General features: G+C 47.4%; 3 protein-coding genes across 3 annotated transcripts; 2 read left to right on the top strand and 1 right to left on the bottom strand.

Annotated features, from left to right (window-relative positions):
* Window positions 1-170: 170 nt before the first annotated feature.
* GNG3 (G protein subunit gamma 3) lies at window positions 171-675 on the top strand (the record flags this gene model as incomplete). The annotated part of the gene is made up of 2 exons (XM_079707684.1): window positions 171-269; window positions 547-675. The coding sequence occupies 2 exons, from the start codon at window positions 171-173 to the stop codon at window positions 673-675; spliced, it is 228 nt and encodes a 75-aa protein (XP_079563810.1).
* Window positions 676-6,524: 5,849 nt separating this feature from the next.
* Window positions 6,525-15,911, bottom strand: HNRNPUL2 (heterogeneous nuclear ribonucleoprotein U like 2; the record flags this gene model as incomplete). Its single annotated transcript, XM_079708536.1, has 14 exons — window positions 6,525-6,700; window positions 6,819-6,926; window positions 7,191-7,264; window positions 8,327-8,527; window positions 9,876-10,044; window positions 10,743-10,871; window positions 11,246-11,368; window positions 11,542-11,805; window positions 12,026-12,138; window positions 12,226-12,316; window positions 12,626-12,765; window positions 12,956-13,032; window positions 13,326-13,461; window positions 15,368-15,911. The coding sequence occupies 14 exons, from the start codon at window positions 15,909-15,911 to the stop codon at window positions 6,620-6,622; spliced, it is 2,250 nt and encodes a 749-aa protein (XP_079564662.1). The 3' UTR covers window positions 6,525-6,619.
* A 1,772-nt stretch (window positions 15,912-17,683) lies between these two features.
* Window positions 17,684-22,627, top strand: TTC9C (tetratricopeptide repeat domain 9C; the record flags this gene model as incomplete). The annotated part of the gene is made up of 3 exons (XM_079708234.1): window positions 17,684-17,921; window positions 21,408-21,590; window positions 22,533-22,627. The coding sequence occupies 3 exons, from the start codon at window positions 17,684-17,686 to the stop codon at window positions 22,625-22,627; spliced, it is 516 nt and encodes a 171-aa protein (XP_079564360.1).
* Between the last annotated feature and the right edge of the window lie 200 nt (window positions 22,628-22,827).

Raw genomic sequence — 22,827 nt, 5'->3', positions numbered from 1 at the left:
GAAGACAGGAATGGGAAAGACCACGGAGGTTGGGGATAAGAGGGGAGTAAAATATTGGGGCATATGACCCGGCCTTGTAAAGGTTGATGAGGAGTAAGCACAGAGGGGGGCCTTCAGCTGAGATTGTGCAGGGCCCCCTATCATGCTCTGAGCTCTCTCTTTTCTCCAGGATGAAAGGGGAGACCCCTGTGAACAGCACTATGAGTATTGGGCAAGCCCGCAAGATGGTGGAACAGCTTAAGATTGAAGCCAGCTTGTGCCGAATAAAGGTGGGTGGGGCCCTGGATCCCATTAGTTGGCAGCCTGTACCGTAGGCTCCCAAACCTCAGGATAAGAGATGCTTTCTTTCATTGACTCCCTGAGATCACAGGAGTCGTCTTGGGAGACGACTAAGGAGAGCTGGCCCCAGGTCTCTGTGGGTGATGAGGGAAGAGAAGACTGTCTTAAGGAGCCCTAGAGATGGCAAAAGATTATCCATTTGGGGAGGGAGGCTGCAGTCCATTTCAGGGTTTCTGGCTAACAGTTCCCCTCCTGGCTGTGCCCCAGGTGTCCAAGGCAGCAGCAGACCTGATGACTTATTGTGATGCCCACGCCTGTGAGGATCCCCTCATCACCCCTGTGCCCACTTCGGAGAACCCTTTCCGGGAGAAGAAATTCTTCTGTGCCCTCCTCTGAGCTGCCTTGTCCCTCCTCACAACTCTTCACCTTTCCCTCTCCCGGGCCCTTCCTCATTTATGTCAGGAACTGTGGTGAGCCCCCTAGGGTCCCTGGATCCCATCCGTAGCCCTTTCCCAAACCTGTGAGGTTAGCTGAAGCACAAGGCCCTCCCTCACCTATCTGCCGACCCCATTTCCTCGCCCACTGAGGCGGACCCAAAGCACCCCGTGACTCGGGGCACCCTTAGCTCCACCCACAGAAGGGCTGTCAGACTCTGCCGGCGTCCTGCCCGCTTCCCTCTGTGACCCGCTCAGACAATGAAGAGAGGGATGGGCTGGGTGCTTGCTCTCAGTCTCACCTGGAACTATTGGAAGTGTAAAGCCATTTGAAGAATAAAGTCATCCAGAGTCTCAGAGGACAGGTCCTGTGTTACCGTTCTTGGGGGATAGGGAGTGGGTGCGGCAGGTGGAAAAGCTTGCCATAACCAGGGAACAGGGCCAGTCAAAGCGGGTTCGACATTGTCTAGGATCGGAGATCCACCGGGTTAGGGTGGATGGCGGGCATGAGAGAACGTCTCAAGTGGAAGAATTAAGTTACAGACAGACACTTAGAGGCTACGGAGAGCATTCACATACACATACACACACACACACACACACACACACACACACACACACACACACACACACACGAGAGCAATGAAGACAAGTGAAAATGAAAACAGACCGAACGGGGTGGACTTAGGGAGGCATTCCGATGGGCAGTCGCAGACAGGAGGTACCCAGTGAGAGGGGAAGAGCTTGGTTCCAGTTCCTGGAAAGGGGCCGTTTTACTTCTAAGATGGCGACGCCCACAGCAGGTCTCCGTTCAAGATGGCCGCCGCCAGGGGGATCCGCACAAATATGGCGGCCGCATGTCACCGCGTTTCACCGTACAGGGCTTCTCAGCTGGGCCCATACTTAAAATGGCGGCCCCAGGCATCCAGAGTTCTCAATATGGTCCCTTCCGTGCTCATCAGTCTCAAAATGGCTGCTCCTTCCCTCGTCAACTCGATACCCACTCCTACCCACCCCTACCCAACCCGGAGGCCGGAAGCCGACGTCCACCCGATCCAGGTGAAGGCACACTGGCGGCTATAGCCAAGGATCATGGGACGAGGGGGTCCCAGCAAGCACGCCAGCAGTAGGCGCCGGTCGCGTGGATCTTATGAGAGAATCTAGGTCTCTTGTTATCTTGCCTAGTAGAGACTCCTTTGGAGCGGAAACAGAAGTGTGAGGACTGACTATGCCCGGCGCCGTTCGGTTCGGGGCGCTGCTCCTTGGGCGCTTCCTCTTCTCCCTAGGAGTTGGATAAGCCCGAAGTTGCTCAGTTTGGGCTTCCTGTTAGAACTGGGGTTTGCTCTTCTCCCACTTCCCATTCAGGCCCCTTCTGTCACATCCGCCAGGAGCAGTGTCCCCGCCCCTGGTGCGCCTACCACCCCTCTAGTGGTCCAGCAAGCTGCCCGGCCAGAGGTTTGTCTCATGAGCGCCTCCCGGACTCAAACTTGGCGGGAGGTTTATAAAGCCCCAGAATACCTTTCCAGAAGCCGTTACCTTCCAAGGGAAAGAAAGACACATACGGAGGTGGGACCAGGGCCAAGGCAGAGAAAGTAAGTCTCAGGATGTCTGCTCCTCATGGGTTGTCAAGATTCCCCACCCCCTACCCAGTGATACATGCTTCCCGGGGCAAGCCTGGGTCATGCTTCGTCCTGGGATACACTTGCGGGTAGGGTCGGCTGCCAGAGGCTGCCTTGCAGAAGGGGGTGACCTATATTAGAGACAGCACATCGCCCCCAGCTTGCCCACACCTTCACACAGGAAGACAGCAGGGGAGGGGAACAGAGAGGAAACCGAAGGAATAAAGGGGGTTCTACCAGGAACTGAACTTAAGTCTCCTATGGACGTCTCCACGGGCTCCAGGAGTACCCAGTGAACTTGAGGCACCTTCAGGAATAGCAGCTTCCCGGCTGTCGATGAATTCCTGAGCCCTCATAGGCCCTGGAGATATTTAATTCCCTCATCCCAGAGAGGAAGAAACCAAGGAAAGTAACCTGGCTGCCCTCCTGAAGTAGGGACCTACCCCCATTGTGTTCAGGAGCCTGCTTAGTTCTTTCTTAATGCCCGTTGAAAACTCCTCTAAGGATCAAGTCTGTTTAATCAGTGCATCCTGTCAAGTGTCTGGCGTACGGCAGGCATCCAGATATCCCACGATTGTACTAAACATGCGTAAATGGCAAGCAGGGCATAGAAGGCACTAGAAGAATCTTTCTCTTTTCCTAAGGTATTACAGTGTTGGGCAAATTCCAGAGGGGTAACTGAAAATGCCCGCATCAGCTCAGACTTGGTAAGAAGTCAGACGTGCTCAATAAATGTGATCTTGATATTAGGTTATTTAACAAAAAAAAAAAAAGCAACCTCTGCTCAATTTGTCTACACATTCAATTTTCATACTCATCAGATTAGGGATGAATGGCTGCAGCCCTAGCTGGGGGCAAAGGGGGCGTCTAGAGGTTACTAGAGACAAGGCATGAGCTATAAATAACCATTTAAAATGATTAGCTACAACACTGAGTAACTTTAAGTATCCTAGAGAATGGGCAGACACTGAAATCAAGGATAGCCTTTGGGCCCAAAGCTGTAAGCCCCTGGGGTGGGACTCTCTATCATGTACAGAGGGAGGAGTTAGAGCAATAACTATACCTGTATCACCACTGCTTCAAAACACTAGATGTCATAAGCCTGTGGGAGCCCAGCCTTAATAAGTCCTTGACCATTTATCAGAAGTTACAATCAGTATCAGTTCGGTGCTAGTAATGCAGGAGTGCTTTTGTCAATCAAAGTTACCTTCTCATTCTACATAGTCACTAGGAAAGAATCCCCATCAAACATCTTCTGTTGAATAAGTAGACTTTTCCTCTTAAGTGGTAATTACGAATAAACTTAATCTGGCTCCTAAATGGAACCCTACATTTAACTTCAAGCATCCAACTGGTTTTAGTATAGGCCAAATACACAGAGGTCATGAGTTATAATTTATTTTCTTGTACTCCAATGGCTCAAGCTCTTAGTAAAAAATCAAGCACTTAAGTAAGCCAACAAACCCCGAGTGAAGGTATGGCTGGTTCCCAAGTGAAAGCATGGCAGAATAGGAAGGGAGAAAAGCCATCAAAGAGGAAAGCCAACCTTGGTCGGAACCCAGTACAACTTGAGGAGCAGCATCAGAAATAAATAAAGCCCCCAATGACACACTCTACCCAGTCAGTGCGGCGACAGGAGAGAGGGTGAATTCAATCCAAATGGTTATTTATTCTAAAACTGGAAGCTACGGTGCCTACATTTTTGCCATAATGTTGTAATGAGAACAGGGGAGGAAAAAGTTACAGATGTAAACAATGACACAGTTACATTTTTTTTAAATGGTAAAACCCTTTTTTACTGGCCACTTCCAAGAATGCTTTACAGGTTGTGCAATAACATTTACAGGCTCCATGTGGTGTTTGTTTTTCTCACAAGCTTTTCCATCTATAACTACAACAGACGTCTGATAAAACACTAAACAAGTCTTCTAAGGAAAACAAGGGTAGGGATCCCGCCTGCTAATCCATATCTTCCCCCTTAACATTGTTTTTTCATAATAAAAAAACAGAAGCAAAACCCAGACATCTACTGTTGTTGCGAGTGATCTCTTGGACTAAACCGACAAGGACGTGGCAGTTTCACTCTCCACCCACCTAGAAAAAGTTTCTTAAAAAAATGACTTTCTAGTGTCAAAAATTAACAGCAAGTACCTCCCCTCCCCCCCAAAAAACCTAAAGCGGCTAAAGCTTTGTCCCCCTGGTCCTGAGGGCCTAGCATCCCCGAACCGTGTTGTAGACTATAAAAAGATGCTATTTGCTGGAGAACTAAACGTTTGAATAGGGGTGGCAGATTCTGCCTCAGAGTCAATTTTGTTATAACATAATCTTGCCCTAAGGGAATTTCTTTGGGCTCCAGTTTCTACCTCCTCCTTTTTACCTCCCTGACACTATGAGCAAAGCTTTCTCAAAAACTCCCCTTAATGATAATAAAAAGTTAGTGGGTTACAGAAAAATTCATGCAATCACTTCACCCACTGCCACACACAAATCCATTTGATGGCACCACAGAAAAAGCAGGTGCCCAGAGAAAGGACATCATTTTGAGCAAGCAAACGTATTGCCTACCAGCCCCCCGTTCCAGCCTCCGGGTCAGAGGTCCTCGTGGAGCAGAAGGGCGACTAGAGGGCCAGAACGAGGGCCTGTGCACCCTCCTGGGCACGGCAGTAACCGTGGGAGAGGGAGAGAGGGGTCCAATCTCAGCACAAAGTTTTCAACAGAGGACTCTGCCCAGGTACGGAGATGGAAGTGAAGTACCTTCTAGCAGCACAACCCAGGGCTCCCCTCGCCATGTAGTGCAGCGATGTGTGGTGGCCGCTGAGTAAGTTCTTGGCTGACACAATGCTGAGCAGGAAGGTGAACGAAAACTGAAGCTCAGTATTGAAAGAGCATTCCCATAACCCACCCATATTCTTGAACCCGCAACCTGAAGCCGTCTGTCAAGAACTGGGAGGGTGCTGGTAAAGTTACAAACAATTAAGTCTCCCGACTGAAGTCTCTTGGCTAGAGGCCTCTCTGGGACACACAGGGAAGGCAGCCCAGGAGGAATCCTGTTTCAACGAGCCGGGAAGGGGTGCTCTCTTTCATGCACACGCTGCACACGCTCACATTCATGCTCTTCCCAAGTTCCAGCAGCCCCACGGAGCTGCCTCCCACCCCCCACCCTCCCCTTTCCTATTCACTCTCTAGCTGTGTATCAAAAAAGCCAGCAGGGCCCCGGCCCTCAACACTGTAGAAAATAGCTGCTATTCTCAGCGCCTGGGCCTGGTAGCCCACACCACAGGATTCGCCTATATACATATCCTGCTGCATTGAAAAGAATCCTGCTTCGTTTCTGTGTGAGCTGAAACCCTGAGAAACGTTCCTTCTCTTGAACTATAAGAGGACAGATTCTCTAACAGAGATGATTTCAGAGACTTCCCACCTGTCTCAACCTTGGAAGACAGAGAGTAGAGACTGGCAAATCACAGTCTTCAGGCTGAGGGCTGCAACCCCAACTCTTCCCCCGGATTTTATGGAAATCCATTAACAGATACAGAGAGGCTGCAAGCTGTTCTGCCCTGCAATCAGGAACAGTCCCCATGCCTCCTTGGCGTGGGGATCCTATATAACAGAACCGCCCAACTGGTAGTCTCCATGCCTCAGCCAAACAGCACAAAGGCACAGGAACGTGGAGATAGGGACACTATGGCCTCCCAGCCCACCGGACCAGATATCCCAAGAGGGAAAGGTCGGTAAAGAAAATACAAACGGTTAGTTGGTGCAAGTGATTGATAAGAGCTGATCGTTTATTTTCACTGCCCCAGTCACAAGCTCTCCCTCTGTCCCAGCTCCTGCCTGTACGGAGGGTGCCCTCACACGCCTCCCCACCCTCTGCGCACTACCTCGCCTTCACTCTCCCTTACTCGGCTGCCAGTCCAGCGGCCTCAGAATGTCAGAAGGGTGACATTTTCAGTTCTTTTCCTGTCTGACTGCAGGGTATAGGACAGGCAGCCCTAAGTGCTGCTTTCTGAGCAAATGTTTTTTTGATTACAAATATCTAACTAGGTTTGAAATGTTTTATAGAATAAGACAATATTCTTTTCAACAAACTTTAAAAAAAAATGTACAGTTTTGTTGTTTGTCTCCACCCCCCTCCCCACCCCTGCTTGCGCACCCTCCCCCCACCGCCCCTCCCCGGCAGCTCAGCCCCACCCCGGCAGCCCCTGTTTTCCTTGGTTGTGTTTTGGGGGGTGCTTGGCACCCCCAGAGATTCAGCTTCATGGCTGACAGGCGACAATGGCAGGGGCTTCACCGATACCCTTGGTAACCGTAGTAGTTCCTGTAGTATCGGTCTCTGTCCTGGGGATGGTGGTAGTAGTAATTCTGCCACTAGAAGAAAGGGGAAACTCCATCACTTGGAGCCACAGCTGGCTGAGGACGGAGAGGCATGACACTCATCCCTTTGGTCCTGCCCCCCTTCATCTCTCTATCCCCAGATGATACTTACATCCCGACTGTATTGTCTGTAATAGTCTCTGTATCTGTTGTACTCATAATCTCGCCCATAGAACCGATCGTAGTCTCCCCTGTATCGATCGTAGAAATTACGGTAACCCTGAGAAAGGAGAAAGAGAAAGAGTGAAGATGTATGGGCTTTCGTCATCACAATCCACTGCTATCCCCCGTCTTAAATGAGACACATCTTCACTTGATATTATAAACAAGCTTGACCTTCCCAGGATAAAGTCTTCCAGAGGAACAAATTAAATGGGCAAAACCCTAAGCCCTGAGAAAACAGCCCAAACCACTCTGCTCCCCCAAGCCAATAGGAATGGCTGTCACGGCCCAGAGGGAGGAGCAGAAGGAGAGCTGCACTCACCCCTCTGTTTCCAGACTGCCCCCAGTACTGCTGCCCGTAGGCCCGGTTGTCGTAGCCTCGGCGCTGCCCGCCCACTGGAAGAGAAATGGAGAGCGCGCTCAGACAGCTGGCATGGGGTCCTGGCTCCACATCTGAGTGGAAATCAAAAAGTCGGAGCCAAAGGCAATTCTGGGGCAATAGGAGGCCTGCTTCTGCCAGGCTCACACAATGTTAATTAAAGCACCAGCCAGGATCTTTTAAAAAGTCTGAGGTGGGGGAGGGCAGAGGAATAGAGACACAAGAAAACCAAGCCACCTTGGTTTCACCTTTTGAAGCTCCCCAATTCCTGCAAAACATTTAAGATGCCAAAAGGATACATGGCAGAGTTAGAAACATGAGTAAAAACTGCCATTAGTAGAGTCACAGACTTTCAGCCCTGGAAGGGATCCTGGATATCATATAACCCAGACCCATCATTTTATACAAATGAACAAAGTCTAAATGACAAGCTCTTCCAGGGTAGGAACTGTTGGTATTCCCACTGCCCAGCACGTAGCAGGCACTCAAAAATTTTGTTGACTTACACTTATAATTACACACACACACATACACACACACGCATTTTTAATGCACAGTGAGTGCACACTGTGGCGGGGGGTGTTAACTGACAAACTAGACATTCAGGAGGGAAATTAATTCCACTAATAAGCTAACTTACTGTCTAACACCGCCCCCCCCCCCAGATTACTGAATAATGCATTCACTTTCTGCTCTATACAGTTGGGTTGATCCAATAGACAAAGTAGCAAGGAAAAAGATAAGAATCTGATTTCACTGCACAAATCCTTCAAATAAACTACAATAGTGAATGGGGAATCCATATGTAAAAATGAAAACTAGATAAATGAACAGGCTCAAGCATTGCTTTTCAAGGAAACAAATATTTTTGTTGAAAAATAACTACCTTTTGTTGAAGGATTATGGAAAAAGCACAAGAAGCTGGGAGTAAAGAACACAGGAAGAAATAAGCTCCATAAGAAGGGACTTCCTTATTGTTGGTGATCTGACTTGGTTTGCCTGCCCTTTCCCTGTGGGTCCTGCTGCACTCAGCACAGAGAACAGACTGAGGCTCGGGCTGGCAGGTCCCCAGGACTCACCGTAGCCTTGGCCTCTGCTTCGGTTCTGCCGGTTTCGCTTGTTTCGATTGTTCCGGCGGTTTGTCCGCTTCTCCGAGGGGGGCAGCAGCTTCCTTGCCTCCTCCTTGTACTTAGTGACAATGGGCTGAGCTTCCTCCTTCTCCAGCTCCCCGTATGTCACCTCATCCATATAGTCGCATTTTTCAGGCAGAGAGAAGTTGGCTGTAAGAGTAAGAGAGAAGCTTGTGGGCCTCCAAGTATGTAGACGGATAAGATCTCATAATGAAAACCCCACTACAAGAATAGGATTTTCTAAGCCTCATCTATTAATGCACAGAAGCGTGCTGGGTTCACTCTATGGGTTTTCCCTGAACTGTAACAGCCCCAGGCAAAGGGCTATCTGCAAACTGTAGACTTACAAGTTCTCAAGTGATCCATAATAAATTAAGAGTGAACTGGGTTAAGGTTTCTTATCAGGACAGAAGCAGGCAGCCAGAGGCTAAAAGTAACTGAGAAAGTTTTGGTGTTGGTGAGATAAGAAATACACTTTTAAAGAGACTCAAGAAGAAACTGACCCCAGCCTAAAGGCACTTACTCATCTATACAAGGAAACCAGTTAACAAGAGCAGGGGTCCTCATGAAAACCCCGTGTGTGATGGGCCAGCACACTCGCCAGTCTCTAGACATCAAGTTCAGAGGCTGAGTCCCAGCAGAATTCAGTTCAATGAGGCTCTCCTGATTCTTAGATGAATCCAGTTAGCCCTCCGTTTTATAAAACTGAACTAAATTCCTCCAAGTGCTTGAGTACCGGTTACGGACTGGCCTAGTTCATTCTAAGTAAACTTGGAGAATCCAGCTCTTAAATGTGTAACCAGCTCCCATGCCTGGGCATTATCAGAATTCAAAGAGCCAGTAGTTGACAGCTCAGGTGGGATGCCAGGCGCTGAAGGCAGCACGGGGGAAAAACCAAACTCTGAGGTGAACAGCAAAAAAACTAGATCAATCAAGATAGTTAATTTTGCCTTCTAGGGAACCTTGCTGAAAGGCTTTGTAACACACGTATCAAAAACCAAAACAAACAAACAACAAAAATAAAAAACAGGCCTAACGTGATACTAGAAATCAAAATATACTGATGAGATCATTCACTCCAACCACTACCATTTTAATCTGAACCACAAGCATGTCCCATCTCTAGAATATAAATTCGGTGAAGGCAGAGCTTCATTTCATTCATTCTTTCCCTACGTCTAGAACAGTACTGGACAGATAGTAGACACTCGTTTTTAAGTATTTACTAAATGAATAACTGACTCATTGAAGCCTCTGCCTTAAGGCTATCATCCTGTGGTCTAACACCATTTCTCTTTTTGTATTTTATCAGAATGAATCAAGGGGTTACTGCTTCACCATTCACTCTGCTCATTCATTAATCTTCAAGTGATCACACCCATTAATTTATTCCACAGATTTACACTTTACATGTGGAGAATCCTCCAGGTGCTAAGAGGCTCTAGTGAGGTGTGCATGGACCAAGGACAGGACCCCTAACTTGTAGAGTTTAGCCCACCTTTCATCTCCAGCATTATAGACTCAGGCACATCATCTCCCTCCACTTCCTTCCTCAGCTCCAGCCTCTTCTTCCAGTCCTCCTCATTAGGGACGACCACCACCACTTTCCGAGAGAAAGTCTTAAACAGCAATAGCTTCCGCCGTTGGCCAGAGTTGTACACGTTACACTAGGGACAAGAGGAGTAATAGACGTTTTAGGAATAAAAATTAAACACTAATTCAACCAACAATTACTGAGTATCTTTCACAAGTGAGGCACTAGATTAGGGGTCTTATTTACACAATCTCTTTGAATTCTTCAAAAGCTACATGATGTTATCCTGTTTTACACAACATGAAAATTGAGACTCAGAGAGGCCAGGACTTGTCCAAGGTCACAAACCTAGTAAGTGGTGGAGCCATGAATCCAAAGCTCCAACGCTCCTTCCATTGCCTCTACAATGTGTTTTACAGTCTGGGTCCATACACTCTCTGGTAAAAACACTAAGAGTTGTATCTCTGAGTTCAAAACACATTACAACCGTAACACAACCACTCAGTCATAATCAGGTAACCTGATGCTGTTACTTAATTCAGTCTTTCTCTATATATGCACCCTATTTTGACTCTGAGCAATTTTTTTTTTAAGGGATTAAAAAAAAAATTATTTATTTTGGCTGTGCCGGGTCTTAGTTGCAGCATGCATGCGGGATCTAGTTCCCTGACTAGGGATTGAACCCAGGCCCCCTGCATTGGGAGCATGGAGTCTTACCCACTGGACCACCAGTGAAGTCCCTGAGCAATTTTATCAGATTAAATGGATACCAAATCTTTTATCTTTGGACCTACTGTTAAATTAGGTTTCTTTTGAATGTTTGAACAATACCTGATCAAGAATGAAGTTCCTCTTTGTCCGGGAAGCAATCTGGACCAGCTTACTAAGGCACTGGGAGGCTTGCTGAACTAAAAGGTCTCGGCTTTTGGGGTCCATCTGTGGCTCCTCGAGCCCCTTCATCTAACGAGTTTGAGAGGAAGAGAAACACAAAGAGTTACACAGTAAGTTAAAGCCCAGAGTCCCTGTAAACGCCGCACCACCACGTCAGTTCACTGACATCCCTCAGTGCTGTGAATGTCGTCCACTTCCTACAGAACTCATTTCCAGTCTCAATCGGGATATACGCCAGACTTTACCAGCTTTCAGATCTGACAACACAGCAAAGGAAAAGAAAAAAATCTACCATAAACACATACTGAGAACTCATTTCTTTATTTGTGGGACCCTTGTTCTCAGACACCTGAAAGACCAACTCCACTGGGAGAAGATTATATAAGTTTCTTGGTACCTCAAGAGCTAGTATCACAGCTGACTAACCCCTCTCAGCAACTCACCCTCATTTGATTGAGCACAGTCTCAGCTCCCAGGACATTGTATCTTTTCTCAGGGTTTTCTTTTGCGTATTTCAGTGCCCACTGGGTCTTTCCAGATCCAGGCAGTCCCACCATCAGAATCACCTGCAAGTACACAGAACCAGGAATGCTATAAAAAATAAGTTAGGGTCATGTTTACAAAGCCCAGTTTAAGAACATCCTCCCCTTCCCCAAGTTGGGTAAAGTTTTCAGAAGAAAGGCGACCCACCCACCATTCCAAGCATGAGCACCAAGGTTCTGCACACTCTCCGACATACCTCACACTCCTCTATGGTCTTGGGAGGGACCGCAGTGCGCACGCGCTCCTCCACAGGCACGGCATGGATGAACACAAACTCTTCTGGCGGTGGGAAGAAGGGCTCCTCCTTCTGACCAAAATTTAATTCTACAACACAATTTTTGCAGAGGACATGGGGTAGGAGGGCCCGGTCAGCCAGGGATTCCTTGTTGATACGGAATGCCACACCAAGGTCTTCTCCATTCTTGGAAAAGGAAAGTTCTACTTCTTCAGCCTCAAAATTCTACAATGACGAAAGACAAGAGCATTTATGGGCACACAGAACTTGAGGTTGATTAATCTTACAATTTACTCTTTTTTTCTCTACTCCAACTGCTGTACTAAACAACTATGTGAGCAATGCATCAAACGCAGAAAAGATAGCAGCTGACGGGAAGCAAATTGATCCCTAGTGCCCTCTGTTTACTCCTTGCTACAAACCTACAACTTTCAGGAGCACTTACAGCAAAGCAGCCAATGACATCATTCTCCCCAAAAGTCTGGCCAAATTCCTCAAACTGCCCATTCTCTGCCTTGAGTCCTCGTCCATCGAAACCGTAAGAGAATTCATCCTCACCTAGAATAATCAGCAAATTAGTTATCTACACTCAAACCTCCCACAGAGCAGCAAACACAAAAATGATTAAGTTTAAAATAACTTTACCAAGCTGTGGATGGGAAAAATCAACAGACCATCCAACTCGAAGGAGAGAAACCTCTGTGCAGCCTTCTTTCATTGGGAGATTCTGGGTTACCTGGCCAAGTCAGGAAAGGAAATTTCAGATACTCGAGCAAAGTCTGAGTTAGACAAGATTTTGATACAAACCGAAAACGACAACTATCACAACTCAACATCAGAAAAACAACTGTCAATGAACTTAAACCAAAGCCATGAGGGTCAATTTCTCGGTTACTGGAGCTACAGTTGTCATTCAAGTGTGGTACCTTCTTTTGCACTAATAAAATACTGGTGGGCAGTAAACTACTATGTACTGGGGCCCACTACATAGTAGTTTAATGACTAATTTAATAAATGAGTGGTCCTAATGAGCTGTACACACTACCTTGGCCTCAAAGCAGACTCTCCCCTTTGTCACTCCATAAGTACTTCTTGCCCCAGACCAAAGAGTGGGGAACTTCTCTGAGAAAAGTGGCTGCCCTCCATAGCGGTCTTTGCTCACTTGAAAATGGAGATCCGAGGTATCTGTTAAGAAAGAAGCAATCTGTTTACTCCAATGCCCAACACTTGAAGCCACCAACAGAACACAAATATACCCAGTTCTCAAGAATGGATACAAAGTTTAAATCTCTTCAAAGCTGCAGGCCATGAAGTTTTAATCTCCAAAATCACTTTTGATTGGTTTAAAACCTCAACCTGTCTGCCTTATACATACACGTGTCCAGGTTCACGAGAGTCTGATCCTCTTCCTCATCTTTTGCCTCTTCTTCCGGGGGTGGTGGAGACTTTGAACTATACACATGAGAGAAAAGCAAATACAGTGTAACCAAAGTCCTCTAATTTGAGAGGTGTCTGCATGACATCAGGTCTGTTTATCAGCAAATACAAAATTCCAGCAGGCAGCTTCTTTCAACAAATGTGAAAAGGGCAACAGGAGCTTTCAGGGTAGATTTAATCTAAAACTTAGGCCTGTAAAAACCTATTCCATTTTTAATCCACCCCTCTTTCCAGACTCTCCAGTCAACATCAGGTATACCAAAATCAGAGCAGACACTCCCTTCAATGAAAGGGACTATTTCCCTCACCGGCTGTGGTAAGCCTCCTCTCGGAATTCATAGTAAGCTCGGCCATGTTCATCCTTCTCATCCCGCTGTCTCTTTACCCCCCGCCGCTCACCATCTGAGCCTGCTGGTTTTGACTTTTCACTATCTTGGTCATCTCCTACAAAAAGGAGGGAAAGAAAATCAGCAGTTTTCATACTGGTGTGTAGAATAAGCTCAGAACCAACAGAAACTAAAGGAGGACCTGCATATCTGTCTCGTCAGAAGAGCCAGGTTTTTCCCATTGCATGCACAGAATGTTTTATTTCCAAAGATGATCATCTTCCTGTCATTGGCTGGGATTTTATTTAAAAAAAAAAAAAAAAAGGGACATTATGGGCTAATTACAGTCAAGCAGTAGATTAAAAATTCGGCAATTTTTGCATTCTAAATTTATCTGCTTAAATCAGGTCAAACTTGCAGATTTTCCCACCAATATGACATAAAAGAAACATCCCATAAGTTTTTTAAAAACTTCATAACTTCGATTCCTGACTATCAGATTTGGATTTAAGCTGGACACTTAATATATGTTTTCCAACACTTTTCCACAGCTTCATGTTACAGAAGCCTCAATTTTTTTTTTTTTTAAGAGTTTGCCTTTCCAGCTTTGAAACGCACAGCCATCCACAGCTTTACCTACATAGCTAATGGACTGTGGTGTATATACAGAGCTGTATTTTTATCACAGATTTTTACTGAAACTTGCAGGAGCAAACCATTAATTCACAAGAGACCCATAAATAATACTGCATCTTTACTGCACGTAATTTGGGGCAGAAAAGTGTTGTCATATATTTAGCAACATTCTTCACAAGAGGAGAAAAAAACCAATTTTTCCTTGGACTGTTTTTGGTTTGTAACACTAAAGTTTTTAATAATAACTTCTTTAAAGAAGTCCTTTATCCTTTAACCTTTTTTTATCTGCTATCTGGCGGTACACGTTAAGTCAAAGGTTATGTAATGGGATTTTTGTTCCAGAACATAGGACAATCTGCAAGTTGCATGTGGCTGTTGTAGAATGGGTTCCAATTATACCATCATACCAAGCAGCAGCCTAAAAAAATGTATTATAAAAGGAACTAAAGCAAGCCACTTCATATTAAGAATGGGAAGCAGCTCTAGTTTTCCCCCCTACTCTGACAAGACAGTTATGGACCAGCTCCAACCATCCAATTACTTCAAAGAGAGAAAGGTCACTAACTCCCTAGGGCAACTGTATACAGTCTCTTCCACAAGGTTACTCAATGGACCCACCAACACCCCAATCATTTCAATTCAGGAAGTCAAGGACCCGAAATGTAAAAAGCTAGCTAAGTGTACAGCAAATATACAAATTTGCCCATCCATCCACTCAGATGAAAGATCAAAATTTAGTTCTAAGAATTCAGGCAAGGTTAAACCCCTAGCCAAATAATGTTGATTAACATTCTAAATGCTGTAGATTAAAATTTTTTCTTCCGTAGTTAACGATTAAACTTGACACCCTCACACCACAGGCTGCTGAAGCAGGAGCTGCTGCTAAAGCAGGAGCAATGTTAGATTTCCAGATTTTCGGTGTGGCTCAAACTCTAATATTGAGCTTTCGATGGAGCGAACTTTGACGAACTGAGCTTATTGCTTAATTTTATGGCGAAAAAGTCAACAGTCGGGCCGAAGCCTCCAACAGTCGGTCTGGCTGTCCGTGTAATCAACAATTCCTCAGTGCATTCTCGGTTTAGGAAAAGATAACCAGCACCGCGGGAGGCTGCTCCAACAGGTAGCACATAAGCAGTTCGCAAGCAACATCGCTTACTTCCATCCACTACCACCAAGCAACCAAGTTAGGCAGGAACCTCCCGCCTGCAGAGAGTGGGGCCACCAGAGGTAGTCAAACCCCCCAAAAAGGTGGGTAGAGGACGAAAGCCACCTCCCCTGGGGAGTCCCACCGAATGGCGATGGGAATCGAACCCCGCGATGCAGGGCTTGGTGCTGGGTCAGGGGCGCACCCGGCAGGTTGGAGCCGGGCTCCGCTGCCAGCTCCTCACCCTGTTCCTCTGCGGCCTTGTCACCCGGCGCCTCGGATCCCGGCGTCTCGTCTCCGCTCCGATCCTCCGGCTCATCTTCCTCCCCCCTGCCGGTGCCCTGCTCTTCGCCACCGTTCACCCCACCTGACTCGGCTGTGGCCTCCTCCGCCGGTTTCTCGGAAGCATCGGGCTCGGCCGCGGCCTCCACGACTGCCGCCTCCGGGGGCTCCGGCGGCGGCTGTGCGGCCTGGCCCGAGGCCTGGGCAGGGGGTGGCTCTTCGTCTTCGTCCTCAAGCAGCGCCTCCTCGTCCTCCTCCTCCTCCTCCTCTTCGTCCTCCTCCTCGTCCCCGCCCGGGCCGCCGCCCGACGCGGCCACAGGCCGAGGCTCCGCCTTGCAGGCCCCGCCGGGCCCGGCCCCGCCACCGCCGGCCTCGTCCTCGAGCATCTCGGCGTCCAGCGCCTCCTGCAGCCGCTGCGCCAGATCCACCTTGAGGCCGCGCGAGTCCAGGCCGCGCCGCTGCAGCTCCGACCGCAGCTCGGTCACTTTCAGCCGCTTCACCTCCATCGCCGCCGCCGCCTCCTCCGCCTCCCGCCGCCTCCTCCCCTGCGAACAGTCGACCGAGCCCGACCGCGCAGGCGCCGCCGCCGCCCGCCTCCGCCTCACGCGCCAGCACTGAGCCCGCGCGAGCGAGCGCACGCACGTAGGCACGCAGGCAGAGGGCCGCGCGCAGCCTCCGCTACGTAGTGTTTGTTTCTCGCCCTTCCTTCCTCCCCCTTTCGGCCCTCGGAGCCCAATACAACGCAGCGGGGAGCTGCTTCCTCTCCAGCCCCCTTGGTTCCCCTGCCGCGAGCGGGCGGGCGGGTGGGCGCGCGCCGAGGACGAGGGACTTCCCTCTCTCTACCTCCCGCCCCCTCTCACCCCCTGGGCCAATCGCCGCCAGCGGCTTCACGGCGCAGTCGCACCGGAGCCGGAGACGGGAAAGGCTGGCTTCGGCTCAAGTGCCTCGTAGTACCGAGGCGTGAGCGCACCCGTCTCTCCGTACTTCCAGCCGGGGCTCCGCGCAGCCGCCCGGAGCTCCCTCGCCACACGCCCCTCCCACCCCGTCACCACCCTTACTTCCGTCTGACCCGATCGCACTGTTGTCGTAGGGCTTGCTCGCTAATCTCTGTTCCCTAGTGTCTATTCGTGCAGCCACTTCTTGAGAGAGAAAAAAGCCAGAAGGAAAGCAGGGAAGCTCTTGCAACGTGAACGCCTACTGGCAATTGTCTTTCTGGTTAGTCAACGAAAGGGCTCTCTAAAACCTTGCAAGGACTGCAGAAACTAACCCTGGCCCTCTTTTTCCCCCCCCCATCCTTCAACTTCTACCCAGCAACAGACACCCTGACCTCGCCGTATTGGCCAACTTGAATCGTCATCTGCAATTCTGATTGGTCCCTCAAGATCTTTCGGATTTTTTTTTTTTTTTTTTTTTTTCAATTGGCGAAGCTGCCAGAGGATTTCCGCCCTCCCCACGGTTGGTCCACTGGGGAGGCTGGAGAGGCGGGGTCGTTTCTGCGGGATTACTTTTCCGGGGCCGCTTCTGATTGGGCGGCGTGGAGCAATGCGCGCCACCCTTTAGACACCAAGCGGTCGGGAGGCCTGACCCTGCCCTCTCCGTACTCTCCGCCGGTAAATCGAAGCCCAGCGGGGAGACTTCGGGTTCGGCCACTTGCTGGGGGCGAGGGGCTGGGCGCGGGGCATGCGAGGCTTGCAAGAGCGGCGCTGCGGCCGCGTCACCTTCGGCCTGTGTTTGGGGTGCACGGACCGCATTCACCTCGGTTCCCCAGCTCCTGGCCCGGAGGTCAACAAATGGTGGTTGAATAAGTGCGAACAAAGAGCTGGGATGGAGGCAAGCCCTCTACACCTCTTTTAGCAGTTGTCCCCGCCTACTCCCCTCCACTTCCAGGTCAGGGAGGTGTGTCCGAAGGAAAGGAGGAAGCAAATTCCGCTGGCGTTTGCACGCCGGCCACAATTTTATAGTACGACCTTCGCTTTTTCGTGCAGTCTCCTCACCCCGGAGTCGCCGCTTTAGGAAATCAATTAATCTCTGGCTTTACTCTTCCCACGTCCTCTCCCTGATCAATCCCCTGCACTTCTAGAGATTGAAAAATAACTGCAGAGAAGAAAGGAAGGGGCTGTAGTAGAATCAAGGAAACATTCCCTGAGAGGCCTCCTGGAGAAGGAGAATTTCCTGCTTTTTTAAGTCGGCTACCAAAATCGGTTATTTCGCTCCTATCCCCAGAGCTTCGGTTGCTCTTTCACTTCCCAATTCCTCAAGAGCACTGGGCTACAAAGTTATGGAGAAGCGCCTGCAGGAGGCCCAGCTGTACAAGGAGAAAGGGAACCAATGTTACCGGGAGGGGAAGTACCGAGATGCTGTGAGTGGGTACCATCGAGCTCTGCTGCAGCTGCGGGGTCTGGATCCAAGTCTGCCCTCCCCGATACCTAATCTGGGACCCCAGGGCCCGGCCCTCACACCTGAACAAGAAAACGTACTGCGCACCACCCAGACAGACTGCTACAACAACCTAGCTGGTAAGAACAGGGCTGAAGGGTGGGTAGAGTGTCAAGGCCGGGACATGAAAGTCTGAGAACATTGGGAAAAACACTGACGTGCTTCTCTGCCGTCATCTAGTTATTCTGCCAAGAACTGAGATTTATTTTCAATCTGTAGGGTCTAATAGAGTTTCTGTAGAGCAGTGCTTCTCAGACTTGACTTGGAGAGTTTGTTAAACACAACTTCTTGAGCCCTGTCCCCACGATTCCGATTTAATGGGTCGGAGGTTTGTGTGTTGGGCGATGTGTATACCAATTTGCATTTCTAACAAACTCCCGGGTGATGCTGATAGGTTTAGGGAATTTCGCACGCTATGGAGAAAATACTGAACCTACGTTTAGAGTGTTGTTTCTTTAATATTTAAAATATAGGAAAGAAGGCACTTGCTTTAACTGGTGGTGTAAGTTATCCATCTTAGATATTTTGATTAGCTTTTCCTCATTTTCCTTCTTCTTATAAATCAGCTAGATGGTAACCTGGGTAACCAGTATCTTCCTTATCCAGCTGGCCTTGAATGAAGAGGTGGATTCCAGAGTTAGTATCGCTAGGATTAATCTGCTAAAAGAAGGGAGACTTCTTAGGTCTGTTTTATGGCAGGCAAAATAACCATAGAGCTAATTAAGTTATTTTGAAGTATATTAAGATATTCGAATGGTCCCCAGTTGAGGCCATAGAAATCATTAGGAGTAGTTTGGTTTTTTTGTTTGTTTGTTTTTGTTTTTGTTTTTGTTTTGCGGCACGCGGGCCTCTCACTGTTGTGGCCTCTCCCGTTGCGGAGCACAGGCTCCGGACGCACAGGCTCAGCGGCCATGGCTCACGGGCCCAGCTGCTCCGCGACATGTGGGATCTTCCCGGACCAGGGCATGAACCCGCGTCCCCTGCACCAGCAGGCGGACTTCCAACCACTGCGCCACCAGGGAAGCCGAGGAGTAGTTTTTATACTTTGTAATAGTTGTTTAAATGATTTTTTTCTTTTTGCTTTATACAACACTCATCAGCTGTGATTTGGTGAAAATCTAGCTTTTTTACAGTGTGTGTCCAGAGCTCCTCTTAGACTCAAGTAACAGTAATTAGAGTAGCTAATATTTCAGTTCATTCAACAATTATTTATTGGGTACTGAGGATACTGCAGTATTATTAAACAGATAAAGATCCCTGCTCTCATGGGGAGATGGACAATTAACAGAAGAGGTAACATATATTAGAAGATGATAAGTAATGCGGAAAAGAATAAAGCAGAAAATGGGGATAGGGACTGCCCTGGCGGTCCAGTGGTTAAGACTCCATGCTTCCAATGCAGGGGGTGCAGTTTCCATCCCCGGTCAGGGAACTAAGATCACACATACCGCGTGGAGTGGCCCCCCCCAAAAAAAAAGAAAAGAAAAGAAAAGAAAATGAGGATAGTGAGTGCCGTAGGCATGGAAGTGTTAGGTAGTGGTCAGGGAAGGCTCATTAAGGTGACATTTATGAAATGCCGTGTTTAAGCCCTTTATACAAATATACATATAAACCTATTTAAGTGTCACAGCAATCCTTTGAGGTAGCTTTAAGGAAACATCTAATAAGTGGTGGAGCTAAAATTAAACCTGGGAAGAGTCTTAATTGCAGAGCTTAAGCTCTTATTGCAGAATACTGTACATTATTAGAGAATAGAATGCACATTGGGGAATTGACCAGAAATCAAGGAAATGAGATAGGTACTTGTAAATATCATGACTCTCCAGGTAGACTTGAAGGCAGAGACTATGGCTTATCCATCTATAGACCCTCTGCTTGGGGGTGCTTGGTAGATGCTCCATAAAGACTCACTAAAATTAAATTTCACTTACATGTGAGTGAAATTTACATGTTGGGCAGTTTATTTATAGTATCTCTCATCTTTATAAAAATTCTGCGAGGTAGTTATGATTTTCCCCATTTTACAGATAAGGAAATCAGACCATGTCACTGCCTAAAACCGTCCAATGGCATCGCATTACACTTAGGAAAATATTCAAACTCTGACCTTCCCCGGCACGGCCTGACTTGATCTGGCTCCTCCATAGACCGAATTCACAAAGCATGCGTCCACCTTCCAGCTTTGTAGGCTCTCTTCTGTCAGCTAGAATGCCCTGTCCCTTGAATGACCCTTGTCATTCAGATCTTGGCCCAAAAGTCACTTTCTCAGGGAGGCCTTCTGTAATCAAACATCACTCAGACCTCATTCACTCTCTGTCCCAGCACAGTTCTGTTTTCCTCAAAGCACTAATAAATAAGTGAATTTCTTAGTGCATTCCTCCTACCTGGGAACTGGGATGCAAGCTCTATTTACTCGTCAAGGTGTCTGTCTTGTTCCTCTCCTCTCCTGCTCCTAACTCCGCCTAGCACGCGGTCACTGCTCCATAACTAGTTGTCGAATGAATGAATGAAGCTACAGTGATGGGTTAGCTGACCGCTTGGAAGTACCTAAGTATTGATATAAACCATATGGCCACTTGGTGGGGATGTTGTAGAAGGGTTGGAGACATCAGCCCTGATTCTCCTTCCTTCTCAGCACCGTGATTTAATAATGCTATGTTTAATTCCTACAGTTATGAAACAGGGAATGCATTTCCCTTCTTACTTATAGAAAGGCAGAACACTGACCTGAACATTGCCTCCTAAACAGATTTGTGGTTTGAGGTCCCATTCTTTCATCCAAGGGAACAGTGAAGTAATATATTAGCATTGAGAATGGTGGTAATTTTTGAGTTAGAGAGTCCTTGGTTCAGATTTCTTACTCATTCCACCTAGAAGCTGTGGGATCTTGGACAACTTACTTGACCTTTGTGAGCCTTGATTTCTTCATCCATTAAATGGAGATGGTAACACATAGTGACTTCAGAGGGTGGATGAGAAGATTAAACAAGCACATAGCACAGCGCTTACTATTTCCTCACACAATTAATGGCAACGGTTGTTGTTAACAGAGCTTCGGTACAAGCATTGTGGTGAAATGGGAGATTCAAGACAGAGAGCCCTGGGTAGAAGAGATACAATGAAGAGTTTTAAATAATTTTTTTTTTTTTTTTGGCTGTGCCACGCAGCATGCAACATCCCAGTTCCCTGACCAGGAATCGAACCCGCACCCCCTGCAGTGGACACGCGAAGTCCCAACCACTGGACCACCAGGGAAGTCCCCATAAATAAATTTTAAAGTATGTTCTTATCAACTTTTATAGCTGGGCCTGTCCCACACTAGGTACATGCTAGGCATTTGGTAGATAGTGAAGTAAACTGTGAGATATGTAAGGCTTATATTCACTGCTGTAACCCCAATGGCTAGAAGAACGTCTGGCATGTGGTGGACACTCAAATGTATTTGTTGGATGAGTAAATGTTGTTGACGTCATCCTAGGTTTGGTACTGCCTTGAGTTGGGCAGTGGTACTTAGTGTAATAAGGTCCTCCTCCCTCTTCTCTCTTCCTTCCATTTGGCCCCATTAGCCTGTCTTCTTCAGATGGAGCCAGTAAACTACGAACGGGTAAAAGAATACAGTCAGAAAGTCCTGGAGCGACAGCCTGATAATGCCAAGGCCTTGTATCGGGCTGGAGTGGCCTTTTTCCACCTGCAGGACTATGACCAGGCTCGGCATTACCTCATGGCCGCTGTCAATAGGCAACCAAAAGGTGAGAGAAGGAGACTGAAGTAGTAAGTACAAAAAATTGTTCCACTGAGGTAGTATCTGTGGGAGAGTGTTTTATTTTATCTTTCAATTTATTGAATTTTGAAAATAGGTAATAATACATTCACATGTTCAAAATTCAAAAAGTGTAAAAAGATACATGACAAACAGGCCTTCTACTCCTGTATTCTTGCCTCTGCAGGAAAGCAATATTATATATGCTCCAGAAATCATCTTAAAATGTTGTTTTTCAAGTTTCAGTTCCGAGATGGGGACAAAAATAGGATCTGGATTCCAATGAATAAACATGATAATCCTCATTTCTACCAGTTCTCCAGCTGGGGTCTATCCTTTGCTTAACTATCCATTTATCCTTTAGCTCAGCTAACCCCAGGTATGACCTTCTTAGAAGGACAGGCCTCCTGAGAGAAAATTTGAGGCTTATTTCCAAGGGAAAAAGAATATTGTGAAGAGAATGACAGACTCATTCCTGTGTTGGTGGTTCAGCACTGAAAACTGTCTCCCATTTTGCATTCTGGCTTAGAGCGGCTACTGAAGTAAGAGGGTCCCCAAACTTACAATAATTCAGCAAAATCTCTCTAATTGAACGGGAAAGCCATTATGAATTAATAAAGATATATGAGCCGTTGTTCACATTTCTTACCTTCAAGTACATAGATTAACTGCCAGCCATGTATAGTAGCTTTAGAGACTTGCTCTGACAAAAACTATCTCTTCAAGCTCCTTTTCATTATTAAGTTAGCATCCCTGTACAAGATTTTTTGATAATGCACATAATTAATGAATGAGATTTACTATTGCATAGAATTGTTGTGATATATGCAAATGGAAAGATTTTAGGAAATGGAAGTGTGTTCATAATCCTCTTCTGCCCAGAGGTACGATTATGGCCTGTCTCTAATTGCCTTCTTTGCCCTGTTCTAAGACGCCAGTGTCCGGCGGTACCTTCAGCTAACGCAGTCGGAACTCAGCAGCTACCATCGGAAAGAGAAGCAGCTCTACCTGGGCATGTTTGGTTAACAAAGAAGAAAGATACCCCTCCACTAGAACTTCGGTGAAGTTTAAAGACCCATCAAGGGGAAACCTGAGCCTCAGCAAGAGAAATTAACCCCATACCTCTGACCGAGGTGAACTTCTATTTTGTTTCTAGTTCTGCACGAACTCTTTATTGCTTACATGGTCTGTGTCTGTTTTTGTTTCTCCATCTGTGTATTTATACG

The sequence above is a fragment of the Hyperoodon ampullatus genome (genome assembly GCF_949752795.1).
Source record: "Hyperoodon ampullatus genome assembly, chromosome: 7".
NCBI classification, from domain to species: Eukaryota; Metazoa; Chordata; class Mammalia; order Artiodactyla; family Ziphiidae; genus Hyperoodon; species Hyperoodon ampullatus.
The sequence above is the reverse complement of the archived record's forward strand: the minus strand, read 5'-3'. Positions and strand labels throughout refer to the sequence as shown.